Below are 14,054 nucleotides of genomic sequence, written 5' to 3'. Positions count from 1 at the left end.
AGGAGAATGTGTGGGGAAACAAATGCTAAAAGGTTGGAGAGGAGAATGTGTGGGAAACAAATGTTAAAAGGTTGGGGAGGAGAATGTGTGGGAAACAAATGTTAAAAGGTTGGGGAGGAGAATGTGTGGGAAACAAATGTTAAAAGGTTGGAGAGGAGAATGTGTGGGGAAATAAAAATATCAATCCTGCTAAAATGCTTGGCTCTGTCGCCCATGCCATATATGTGGAATTAAGATATTGCGTAAATTTTCCTGGATTTCTTTTGAGGTCATGCAATTTCGGATTTCTTTTTACTTGTAATCAGATGTAAAAAATAAACATTATCTTTATTATGTTTAATCCTCACGAATTTACCTAGATGAAGAAAAGTAGTGATGAAAACCAAAATGAAAATGTTAAAAGGTTGGAGAGGAGAATGTGTGGGGAAAGAAATGTTAAAAGGTTGGGGAGGAGAATGTGTGGGGAAAGAAATGTTAAAAGGTTGGGGAAGAGAATGTACGGGAAAGAAATGTTAAAAGGTTGGTGAGGAGAATGTGTGGGAAAGAAATGTTAAAAGGTTGGGGAGGAGAATGTACGGGAAACAAATGTTAAAAGGTTGCGGAGGAGAATGTATGGGAAACAAATGTTAAAAGGTTCGGGAGGAGAATGTATGCGAAACAAATGTTAAAAGGTTGGAGAGGAGAATGTGTGGGGAAACAAATGTTAAAAGGTTGGGGAGGAGAATGTGTGCGAAACAAATGTTAAAAGGTTGGAGAGGAGAATGTGTGGGGAAACAAATGCTAAAAGGTTGGAGAGGAGAATGTGTGGGAAACAAATGTTAAAAGGTTGGGGAGGAGAATGTGTGGGAAACAAATGTTAAAAGGTTGGGGAGGAGAATGTGTGGGAAACAAATGTTAAAAGGTTGGAGAGGAGAATGTGTGGGAAACAAATGTTAAAAGGTTGGAGAGGAGAATGTGTGGGGAAATAAAAATATCAATCCTGCTAAAATGCTTGGCTCTGTCGCCCATGCCATATATGTGGAATTAAGATATTGCGTAAATTTTCCTGGATTTCTTTTGAGGTCATGCAATTTCGGATTTCTTTTTACTTGTAATCAGATGTAAAAAATAAACATTATCTTTATTATGTTTAATCCTCACGAATTTACCTAGATGAAGAAAAGTAGTGATGAAAACCGAAATGAAAATGTTAAAAGGTTGGAGAGGAGAATGTGTGGGGAAAGAAATGTTGAAAGGTTGGGGAGGAGAATGTGTGGGGAAAGAAATGCTAAAAGGTTGGGGAAGAGAATGTATGGGAAAGAAATGATAAAAGGTTGGAGAGGAGAATGTACAGGAAACAAATGTTAAAAGGTTGGAGAGGAGAATGTACGGGAGTAGGATAGAACAGGCCATTTCCCGTTACTAAGTATTGATTTTTTCCGGGGGGGGGGGGGGGATTGATATTTCGGTGAGTATTGATTTTTTTTTTTTTGGGGGGGGGGTAATATTATTGATTTTTTTCATTGATTTTTATTTTTCGGGGGGTTATGTAATATTTTTGATTTTTTTATTGATTTTTATTTTCGGGGGGGGGGGGGGGGGTTTTTAATATTATTGATTTTTTTTCCGGGGAGGTGGGGGGGGGTAATGGGGTTGTGGTATGTTTATTATTGATTTTTCCTTGGATATTGGGTAGGGGTATGTCATTTTCTTTTCTTTTTTTTTCTTTTGAGGGGTAGGGGTATGTAATATTCTTTTTTTTTTCCTCTAATTTTAATCTTTGGGTATATTCGTGGGGGTATCAAGGCTCTGGGTAGGGGTATATACGTACATGGGTATAAAGTGTTTCTATAATGTCTTAAAGTGTCGAAAGGTAAGGATAATTTAAAATGGAACTAAAATAGTAAATAAACTTAATCAAATTAAGGTGTACATTATCAAATAGTATTATTATAATTAAAGGTGTTATAGCCCCATTAAAAAATATAAGGAGAAAAATAAATAATGACTCATGTGTATCAAATGGACACAGTATGTTTTCTCATGGGTAACATGTTCGTACAGGTATGTCGCAATCAATCGATTGCTTACGTCTGTAACATGTTTCTGCAGAATCATTCCGATCGATAAAGGGTTGCTACACGTTACGTACGCACACACTCACACACATACCTATACGCACGGTCAGAGTCGACTGACATTGAGAGTAAAAGGGAAAAAACGAGGACAATCGATTGCTTACGTCTGTAACATGTTTCTGCAGAATCATTCCGATCGATAAAGGGTTGCTACACGTTACGTACGCACACACTCACACACATACCTATACGCACGGTCAGAGTCGACTGACATTGAGAGTAAAAGGGAAAAAACGAGAACGCGGGGGAGGAGTTAATCATGTCATGGAACAGTAACAATCTACAGTTCATTTTCAACAGAAGTAAATGTAGCGTCCTTGGATTAAGAGTGAAAGAATATCAACACAAAGTGAACACATTACTGTTAGTAACCTATGGGAGTTTCGATCTAAAGGACATCAGCAACATTCCCATATATGGCGACGAATGATAATAATGATCATTACAGTACTATAAAAACAGCATCGAAGAGAGCTTTCTGGAACATTCGACGAGTTCAGAACTTACTTAAAGTGCGTTCGTGTGAGTTGTCAAAATGACCTCCCCTCACAATAATGAAGACAAAAACATCGGAAATGGTAAGTGTTGTAATTAATGTCATTCTTCGTATAAGTATCTTAATATATAGTAGTAATAATAAAGAAGAGTAATGCTGGTATTATAATAATAATAATTAGTAGTAACATTAGTATCTTCTCCCTTCTCTAATTACATGATGATTCTCTTACAATATTACTCACAGGTGAAACAGATGATACTGTAAATGAAAGACAACAATCACCTTCACCACAAGCTGGACCAAGTGGTTATCACCCACGTCAACAACAACAACATCAACAACAACTATATCAACGTGAGTATAATAATATTTACTAATATTATTACCTTCATCATATTGTTATTTTATATCGAGGTTATCAGTAATAATTGTATTTTAAATACTAATTCTGATTCGATATCTCTCTCTCTCAGAGGAAAGAAATGGATATACGAGGGTAAGACATCAGCATCAACATCAACGACGATCACGTCACCACAACCAGGACCAATCGGCTATCAACAACAACAAATAACAGAAGATAATCGTGAAGAAAATAGAAATAATGATGATGACGACAATGTCATAAACCCAAACCTGGTGAGTCAAAAATCTGCCTTTAGAGGGTATTACAACAAATATGTATATAACGTCCCGCCTAGTGTTACTAGAGATCCACTAGATTATCTAAGAAAATATAAACACTTTTTTATCCAAGAACTTTATAAAGCATTCATCAATCCAAGACGTCAGTTAACCTCCATGAAAGTCTTTGGTCAAATGCAAATTACTTTAGTGAAATCTTCAACACTAGGTGAAGACACTTACCAGGATTTCTGGGTAGGATTCAGGGCACAAGTCATCACCGTTGATGAAATTTTCAATCTGCTTGAGAGATGGATTGAGCATCTCCATCGTAGACTCGAGACCATGACAAATGAACTCGAAGGGTCCGGTTTCATTATTCATAAGGTTAGGGGTTTACATATTAATGTAACTCATCACATGCTTCAGCAAAGGTTAGGGTCGTTTGTACCATACCCAGCGGGTGTCCGTGGCAGTAAAAATATATTTAACCCCAAAAGTAAAAATATGTCCTGTGTTATTCAATGCATTGCGGGTTATAGAATACATAAAGTAAAGGAAAAAACATCCTGGGATAATATTCTTAAGTCGGTTGAGTCAAAAAAAATATGTCATAGACACGTAGACTTTATTGGTGTCTCTCTGCCAATAAAGTGGGAGGATTTGGGGAAACTCGAAAGGCTTAACAAGGTATCGTTATATATCTATACCCTACAACAGTGGTTCCCAAACTTTTTTGGTCGTGACCCTAAATACAATCTTGGCCTGGCCCGGCGACCCTAAATGAGTGTACGTACATGTAGTGCTAGTCACCAATAATTTTGATATGTTACACTTATTTATAATTGTATATAGTTTTATTGAGTAAATTTATATTACTAACACAATGATTTTCAATCAACTTTAAATAGGAGCAATTGAAAAATGTTTTCTCAGTGGCTACCGTGGAACTGCTTCATTTTGTGAGTGAGATCCTCTAAGTTGGGCTTTATGTTGATTGTTAGAGCACAACGCAAGTCATGCTGGGGATCCAAGCGGTTCCTTGCTTTAGTCTTGATCGTAACAAGGCTTGAAAACCCTTGTTCACAGAGATATGTTGTTGGAAAAGGGAGAAGAGCTTTTTCAGCCTCCCGAGTCAGAATGGGCTTATCCTTGAGTTGGGTCCAAAATTTTGAATACTGGAGGTTTTCAAAGTGTTGTTTCTGCACTTGATTTTCCTGGAGGTCTATAAGTTCCTCTTGAAACCCTGGGATATCCTCACCAACTTCACTGACGTTCACACTGAAAACATTCCTGATCCAGCTATGCTTCTTGAGGTCGACATTTTCTGGAAAATACCTGTCCATTTCTTCTTGAAGGTTCTTCAGATGATCTTCAAAAATATTTTTGATGTCAACAAGGGATATTTCTGATGAATCTTCCAGCACAGCACTTAGTTCTGGAAAGGCTGCAGTTTTTCCTCTGGCCAACTTTTCTCTCCAAAGAGCAATTTTTTTCTTGAATGAGACAATTTTTTCACCAATGTCCACCATCGTATGATTTCGGCCCTGCATGTCTGAATTCAGTTCATTCAGGTGCATGAAGATGTCGCCCAAATAAGCAAGCTTTGCCAGCCAAGCAACGTTTTTAAAGCAGTCTGCAAGTGCATGCTTTTTCTCACGCAGAAATATTTCAATTTCAGTTTTTAGTTCAATAACTCTTCCAAGAATCTTTCCCCGAGATAGCCAACGGACATCAGAGTGGAACAGCAAGTCTTGGTGATGTGATCCCATCTCTTCACACATTTTATGGAAAATACGTGAGTTTAAAGCCCTAGCCTTGACAAAATTCACAATTTGGATGGCATCATTTAAAACTGCATGGAGGTCTGGTTGCAAGCGATGAGAAGCAAGGTTTTCTCGATGTAAAAAACAGTGAATTATTATGACATCAGGGTTTTCTGCTTTAATGCGAGTAACAAAGCCCAGACGACTTCCCATCATTGATAGAGCTCCATCGGTGCACACTGCCAAACAATTCAACCAGTTTAGATCATGTTTCTTTAAAAAATTGTTCATCATATTAAAGATGTCTTCTCCAGTGGTGGTAGTTGACAGGGCATTACAGAAGAGAAATTCTTCCTGAATGTCATCTTCTCCCTTGTACCTTACAAAAACCATCAGTTGAGGGTTACCTGCAATATCCACAGACTCATCCGTCTGCAAAGAAAATGTTCCTGCTTTTTTCAGTGCCACAATCAGTTGAGCCAAAATATCTTCTGAAATGAGATCAATTCTACGTTTAATGCTATTGTCGGAAAGTGGTACCGATTCAACCTTCTTGGCAATATCTGCTCCACCAATAGTCTTTACCATTGCCACTGCTGCTGGCTTTACCAGCTCCTCTCCAATGTTATGAGGCTTTTTGCATCTTGCAATTATCCATGCCACTTCAAAGGACGCCAAAGAAGCTTTCTCCAGAGAAAAAGCCGTACTCGAGGGAGCATCAATCCGACTTCGTTTTGTTTGTTCTTCCTTGTCCTTCCAGTAACTCAGTGGTTTTTCAACAAACTTTGGATGAACTGAGTGCAGATGACGCTTCAATTTATTTTCCTTCATAGATTCATTGGCGAGGACTTGCAGGCCTGGTTCAGACCTGGAAAGAAGAAAACAATAAATCAATTTGTTAATTACAAGTTTTTAATATAAAGATGAATAATACATCGATACAATATGTAGCTTACACCACATTATTTACGGTTATAACAGCTAGAGATTATAATAAAGGAGAAGAGATCCCACAATGACTGGGAATCAAGTGACGATAAAATTAAAATACAATAAATCGATAAATAATCGTATGTAACGTAATGTAATATCATAATTATGTTTTTTTCGGAGACCGTCCGCGACCCTCAGAAAAACCCTCGCGACCCTTATTTGGGTCGCGACCATGGGTTTGGGAAACACTGCCCTACAACAAGATAACTCAGTTAAGGGTGGGAAAGGGAAATATCTACTCTCTCTTGCTAGAAAGGGAACGACTCGTTATCATGAAATTATTCATCTTCTTCTTCTCGGGGGTGAACACATAGCTCTCATTAAAGATTTCGAGACTTACTTTGTAAACCTCACTCGAAGAAAACCTATACCACCAGGACATTATCTATGCTTTATTTGCTTCTCTATAATGTCAGAGTCCATAAAATCAAAGAAATCACACATTTGTGATTGTGAACAAACTCAGACATTAAAATTCCCAACTCAAGGTGAGGTTCTCAAATTCAAAAATTACGGTTATACTTATCCACCCTCTCATCTCGCTTTCTTCGATTTTGAGACGGGTATTAGACCGAGAGGAGAAGAGGAGGAGGAGGAGGAGGAATTACCTTATACATCCATGACAATTGCTCGTCATTTCCCTCTCGCTTACTCTTATCTTATTATTAGTAAAGATGGACGAGTCGTGAAAAAACGAAGTCACCTCGGTCTCGACTCAGTCAATCATTTCGTAAGGTCGTTACAGCGTGACTGGCTCGAAATAAAGACTACCATCCCTTCTTACTCAATTAATATGACGGTAGAAATGGAACAGGAGTTTTTAAGACAGACCCATTGTCAGTTATGTCACGAACAATTCAGTAATACAAAGCGTCCACAGAGACATCACGACCACTCGCGCTCTCACAATAATTACATTGGTGCCTACTGCCCCCGCTGCAATTTTCAGTGTATCAATGCAAGGAAACACCTCGTAGCTCTCGCTCACATGTCATTTGATTGTGCTTTAATTTTAGAACACCTAAACGAGGGTAATTACACCATCGACATATTAGGCAAATCGACAACCAACTTTTTTAAAGTTCAAATTGGTAATATCGTATTTCGAGATTCCCTCGCTATAATGAATTCCTCCTTGGCAAGTCTCGTTGAGAGTCACATAGCCTCTAAATACAATACCGTTTACGCTCACGCCAGGGTGGATTATTTACCTAATAATGCGAGAGACTTCGTTTGTCGTCAGAAGCAGATCTTCTGCTACGACTACATAAATACGTTCAGTCGACTCCAAGAAACGTGTCTCCCCAATCGCTCAGCGTTTCGAAATACTCTGAAGCAGAGCGATATATCGGAGAGTGATTATCAACACGCTCAACGGGTGTGGGAAATATCTAATTGTCAATCGTTGGGGGATTATTTGTTGCTTTACTGTAACTTGGATGTCGGTCTCCTAGCTGACGTATACATGAAATACAGGAACACACTTTACGACTTCTACGGTCTCGATGTCTCCCATTACGTTTCCATTTCATCTTACTCCTATGATGCTTTTCTCAAGTATACGGGTACATCACTCGACTCCCCGTACGACCCCGATTTTTACTGTTTGGTTAAGCGAAATGTAAGGGGAGGATTCGTCACCTGTGTCACACCACATCTCGAGGCAACAATCGAACGTCCACTCCCAAATGGGTTAAAGAGACACATATTGTATTTAGACTTTAATAGTCTTTACGCAACCGTAATGTGTTCCTTTCTCCCCAAGGGTGGTATAATGAAACTGAATACGGATGAGGTTGACAAATTTTTAAGGGTGGGGATCATGAATCACAACACGGAGGGGGAGATAGGTTATTGGGTACACCTAAACACCAAGGATATTTCACCAGACGTGGCGCGAGTAACGGATGAATTCCCCTTATGTCTCACCCATCTAAATATCGGGGAAAATTACTCTCTCCTTATAGTAAGCAGATACTGCGGTCAGCTAATCATAAACTACCTTCCAAAAATTTTAAACTAGTGGCTACACGTAAGGGAATGAAAGATCATCTCATCAGTCTCTCATTATTACAACTTTTATTAGAGTTAGGATTAGAAGTGGAACGCGTTCACGCTGTATACAAATTTAATCAATCCACATTTCTGAAACCCTTCATTGAACGCAACGTTAACGCTAGGAAAAATGAGACGTGCAGTATAAGGAATCGTGCATACAAGTTGATATCTAATGCAATTTACGGTCGGTCACTCATGTCGGAAGTGAAATACGGGTTGAAAGTTAGTTACGTTCAGACAGCAGAGAAATTTCTAAAATTAGTTTTTCAACCTTCATTCAAGGATGTATTTCCTCTCAAGGAAGACAGAGTATCATGTTTTAACAACAAATCCGTTATAAATATTAAACAACCCAATTATCTAGGTTTTCACATACTGGAATTAGCAAAAATGTACATGTACCGTTTCTGGTATAAGGTAGTCAAACAACACTACGGGGATAAAGCCAGACTCGCATACGAGGATACGGATAGCTTCATCTTTAGTATAGATACAGTGAATGAACTCCCCGAGGAACTCGGACATGGACCATTGTCCGAGTACATTGATTTCAGTAACTTCCCTCCTCTACATCCTTGTTACAGTAACGAGCGGAAGGGAAAATTAGGTTTCCTTAAATCTGAAACTGGAGCAACCATAATTAAAGAATCGATTGTACTGAAACCCAAAATGTACTCGCTTCTTCTCCATAAAAATGATGATCAGATCGCACGGTGTAAAGGCGTTCCAATTCACCAGCAGAAAGACCTCACCCATGTAACCTTTAAACGAGCATTGATGGGAGACTTACCTCCACCCATTGAATGCTACGGGATTCGCAACGTTAAGGGTCATATATCAACTACGCGCGTGACAAAGCATACTCTTTGTCACTTCGATGATAAACGTTATTACCTTGGGAACAATAACACCGTAGCCTACTTCCACCCAGACTATGAATGGCCGCAGATGGAGGAGAAGGAGGAGGAAGAGGAGGAGGAAGTTGATGAAGTCTCAAGTAATGATGATGAGGATGATGATAATGATGACAATGATGATAATGATGACAATAATGATATTGATGGTAGGGGAGGAAGAGAAAATACCGATTTTTGGGGTAATAGACGAAAACTTTTGAAAAAACTGTTTGCATGCGGTACTAAACAAGAGAGAAAGAGAAAAGAGAATACACAATTCTCCCACTCTAGCAAACGGAAAAGAGTGACATAACAGTATAAAGCAAATTAATTATTCATTGATATGTATATGTGTTTCTATACATATTTTATTGAATATATTTTCTATACAAGTATTGATAATAGTAGTAATGTTAGTAGGGAAAAGATTATTAGTATATTACATTGTAAACACTTCTAATATATATATGTATTGTAGTTGTACGTGTCTTTTTATCTTATATCTTAGTTGTTGTTTTTTTTTCATAGTATTATTATCAAAATTTGTTATGTATTAGTAATAAGCAATGTGGATGAGGATGTATTTCCTATATGTAAACATTATGAAGTAACTATGTACCTTTCTTATATGTGTATGTAAATAACAAAAATAAAATTATTATTCTGTTTATACAAATCTTTAATTTACCTACCTATATCTTCATTATGGGAAAATAAATAAATAATTGAATGAATAAATGTCCCATGTCTACATGGTGGAAAAAAAGTATATATACATATATATATGAATAAATGAATAATTAGAATATATGGATATGTTTCTCACACGTGTTCGTGTTAAATAAATATCGTGTCTATATCATTCCCCGACTTAGTCGTCTTTTACATCAGGATGGGGAAGGTCTACTCGGAACGTGACTTGCATTTATTCAGAGACTCGGCCCGCATTATCATTGCTGGGTATACAAACTCTGGTAAAACACACCTGTGTACAAAATTGGTCGAAAAATATCATAAACAATTTAATAGGATAGTTATATGTGGGGTATCCTCACACCCTTTACAAAAGATTCCCATCCTTAGTGACAAAATTGAAATTTACGAGGATATCATAAATCCGATTACGGAATCCCAATCACCCTTTGTCGATTCCGAAGGACAGATTCTCCAAATTTTAGATGATAATTTCCTCGAGTCGGCTAACTCTCCCACCGTTGTCAATAATTTTATCAAGGGGAGACATAAAAACTTATCAGTAATTATGGTGACTCAGAACATATTTTTTTCCTGGGAAATATGCAAGGACAATCGCCCTCAATACTTCTCATTATATCCTCATGAAGAACAGAGATTTATATCAAATTGAGTGTTTGGGTAGGCAATTGTATGGTAAGACCGAAGCTAAGAAATTTGTAGAAGTTTATAAAAGAGTGGTTTTAAGACAACCTCACGGTTATCTGTTGTGTGATCTCGCACCGAACACACCCAGTCAACTTCAATTGCGTACACATATTGTAGGTGAGCCACCGTGTGAAAAAGTGTTCTTATTATGAACAATACACTCAAGAGATTATACGATGATATATCACATCCTTCCGGTCTTGGTAGTATTAAAAAATCATACTCTGCAGCTAAAAGAGTAGATACGTCCATTACCCTCAGAGATGTAAAAACCTTTCTTGACAAAAATCGTACGTATACTTTACATAAACAGACGAGAAAACGATTTCCTCGTAGGAAAATCCTAGCCCCGAAACCGCGTGTTATTTTAACTTGTGATCTTGCCGATTTCTCTATCTTAAAGAGATATAACGGTAGTGTAAAATACGTATTATTTTGCGTAGATGTCTTCAGTAGATATTTGCAAGTAGCTACGTTGAAAGATAAATCCGCTAAAAGCACTCTTATCGGCTTACAAAATATCTTGGAGTCTGATGCATCTAAGGGTATTTCCCGTCTTTTTACCGATCTTGGAACCGAATTTTATAATGGTGCGGTTAAGAATTACCTGACAACGAAAAAGATAAAGTTGTATTCAAATTTTTCGCGGGAAATAAAAGCGAGTTTGGCGGAAAGAGTCATAAGGACAATGAAGGAAAAAATATATAAATATTTAACCCACAAAAACACATTAAAATATATTGATATTCTACCCCTCCTAGTACAAACATACAATTTAACACCTCATGGCGGACTAGGTATGAAAACACCTTTGGAAGTTCATCGTATGCAGAGGTATAATGACATTAGGAAACAGTTTCGTTTAATGTATTTAAATAAGGGTCAGAAGAAACAAAGTAACAGTGGTAATCTATCAGTGGGAGATGTCGTACGCCTTCAACTTCTCTCCCGTACGCAGTTTAAATTCAACAAGACTTACAGAGTTAATAACACCGAAGAGTTGTATCGAATTACGCGCGTAGATACATCTCAAACAATCCCGGTCTACTACCTCGAGGATTTGGCGGGAGAAGCAATAGAAGGTATCTTTTATAGAGAAGAGTTGATAAAGTCCGCCATACCCGAACTGTATCAGGTAGACATCTTAAGATCACGAATCGAAAAGGGGAAGAGGAAATACTTTGTACACTGGAGAGGATACCCTAAGAAATTTGATAGTTGGATAAACGCTAGAGATCTATCAAGACATGAGTAGTAGTAAACCTCTTTTAATTAAAAACAAGGAGTTAATAAACCTCCTCGCCCATTCCTCCCCGAAATTTAGGAAATCGTTATTACAAGGATTAAAGACGAAAGAGGTTAACTGTATTTCGAAGATACTCACAAATTTTCTAAAAAAAAATCTTACTACTAGTGCGACTATTGTCAATAAACTCGCAAAATACAAGAACGATATTAGAGTAATTGCTCGAAAAAAAACACCACTTTACAAAAAGAAAAGTGTACTATTATCTAGAAGGGGAGGTAATATTTTATCCATTATCTTACCCCTGGCAACGAGTCTTATTTCCAGTCTTATAGGATGAAAGAATTCTGTATTGTCCCCGTAGAAATTGCTAGTAAATTCCTAACTGGTAACTCCACCCACGCGGAAACAGTTACGTCACCATCCACCACCCAGAACAATTACCCTCGAGCAAAAAAAAAAATCAATATTTTCCAATGTCGAATCATTTGCACCTGCTTATGTCGCAGACCTCTCCCCTCCCACTTCCACCCCTCCTCCTCCTCGTAATTAATGTATCGTTACCTTCAACTAAAAAGGAATACGCAAGGTCAATTATAACATTACTCGATGGAAAGCCTAATATTGTTTGGGATGATAGGGGAAATCTCATGGGTCCCTTTTCCGGTATAAATGTAATAGACGTTATAGAATCAATAACATCGAAAACAAGGTTACTCACTTTAGAACAAGTCCCTCGCGTAGCTTTGTTGCTTAGAATTCCCACTTGAAATTCTACCGACAGCCTTTTTAAGAAAGTATTCTATTGGTGGAGGAAAAGGTAATAGTATAACCCCAAGAAAAAAGAAAAAGATCGATGTAAGGAGTAAAGGAATAAGTTTCTCAAACTGGGAATCGTATAACTAGATAAAATATATAAATAACGGGTGAGTACAAACAAACAAACAAACAGCAATGGTCGATATTTTCAATGGATATACGCGCGCACGCGTGTGGGTGGTGAGGCAGGACAGGTGTGAGAGGGGTATAAAACCAAACAGGGGGTTCGACTGAACGTGTATTAAGGCTTCTTTTGTAGAGTACAAAACAGGTAACGCGTTCTATGTTTTCGAACTTCTGGGAGGGGCGTTCGGGGTTGTCGGCGACGCGTTACGCTTTTGACGTCATCGTTTAAGCTCCGCCCAAAACTAGCCTGAAAATTAGCCTGAAGTTCGGTTGCTGGAGCACATTGCGTGTCTATTGTTGTTTTATTTTCAACAGCAATACAATGTATATTTTGTTAATAATCCTATACCCAGGAGACAATATCTGTAGATAATTCTATACCTAGAAAACAAAGAAATAAGCCATGAGAACGCCTAAAAAAATAAAAAATAAAAGAATAACTGAAAACTTTTCCCTCCAAACAGACGGTGTCTCAATTCGTTCCTTTGATTATTATATATTTATTAAAACAAATGTGAATATTAACTCTGATAATTTAATATGCATTTTGATAATAATAAATATCGTGAATCTTAAAATAATTGTTAAAAATCGATTAAATTTCAATACATATGCGTATATAATGTAGATAATAAACAAAAAATATATCTCCTCATTGTAATCGGACAAAGTGAATAAACAGCTTTATCAGGGTAAGAGCTCTTCTGCGACATGGACGGAATGAAAAAGCCTATTTTAGCGAAATCACCACTGTGGCAACACAAAGAAGGTACGTACTGGTGTTATTTTATATTAAATACATCTCATGTCCATCTGTATAGAGGTAGAATGTAATGTCATGTCTTTGATATTCTAAAAGACGAGCATCAACTTTGGAGGGAGGGAGGAAGAGGGAAATGAGAGAGAGAGGAAGAGGGAAAAGAGAGAGAGAGGAAAAGGGAAAAGACAGAGAGAGAGAGAGGAAGAGGGAAGAGAGAGAGAGAGATGGAAGAAGAAATAGGTAGATAGAGAGTGAGAGGATGAGAAAGAGAAGAGAGAGAGTAAAAGTGAAAACAATAGGGAGTGAGAGAGAGAGAAAGAAGTGTATCTATATATGAAGTGTATCTATCTATCTATATATATATATATATATATATATATATATATATATATATATATATATATATATATATATATAAATGTGTGTATATTTAAATATATGCATATAATATGTAGATAGGTAGATAGATAGATATTTATTCATTCATTTATATATATATATATATATATATATATATATATATATATATATATATATATATATATATATATATTTATGTGTGTGTGTGTGCGTGCATGCATGCGTGTGTCCGTGTGTGTCTATCTATATGTGTATATGTATGTGTTTATATATGTATTTTATTTATTTATTTATTTATTAATTGTCTGTAAAACCTCGCTACCACTGATCTGCTAAGAGTAAATAGGTAAAATTCCATAACGTCTCATAAGGCATCTGGTTAGACAATT

The 14,054-nt window shown here is 37.1% G+C and overlaps 1 protein-coding gene and 1 long non-coding RNA gene across 3 annotated transcripts in view; both read left to right on the top strand.

Moving 5' to 3' along the window:
• Nucleotides 1–6,408: 6,408 nt before the first annotated feature.
• LOC147468462 (uncharacterized) lies at nt 6,409–12,396 on the top strand. Its single transcript, XM_086554351.1, has one exon. The coding sequence runs from the start codon at nt 6,409–6,411 to the stop codon at nt 8,020–8,022; it is 1,614 nt and encodes a 537-aa protein (XP_086410477.1). The 3' UTR covers nt 8,023–12,396.
• A 295-nt stretch (nt 12,397–12,691) lies between these two features.
• LOC147468461 (uncharacterized) overlaps nt 12,692–14,054 on the top strand; it is a 4,519-nt gene continuing 3,156 nt past the window's right edge. The window contains exon 1 of one of the 2 annotated variants that reach the window (XR_015192502.1): nt 12,692–13,314. This is a non-coding gene — a long non-coding RNA (uncharacterized LOC147468461). Of the gene's footprint in view, nt 13,315–13,910 lie in introns of those variants that run through there. The other variant, XR_015192503.1, reaches the window with a different exon arrangement.

Source organism: Penaeus japonicus, unplaced genomic scaffold (genome assembly GCF_977035675.1).
Source record: "Penaeus japonicus unplaced genomic scaffold, GWHDUDI00000001_assembly GWHDUDI00000029, whole genome shotgun sequence".
Lineage (NCBI taxonomy): Eukaryota > Metazoa > Arthropoda > Malacostraca > Decapoda > Penaeidae > Penaeus > Penaeus japonicus.
The sequence above is the reverse complement of the archived record's forward strand: the minus strand, read 5'-3'. Positions and strand labels throughout refer to the sequence as shown.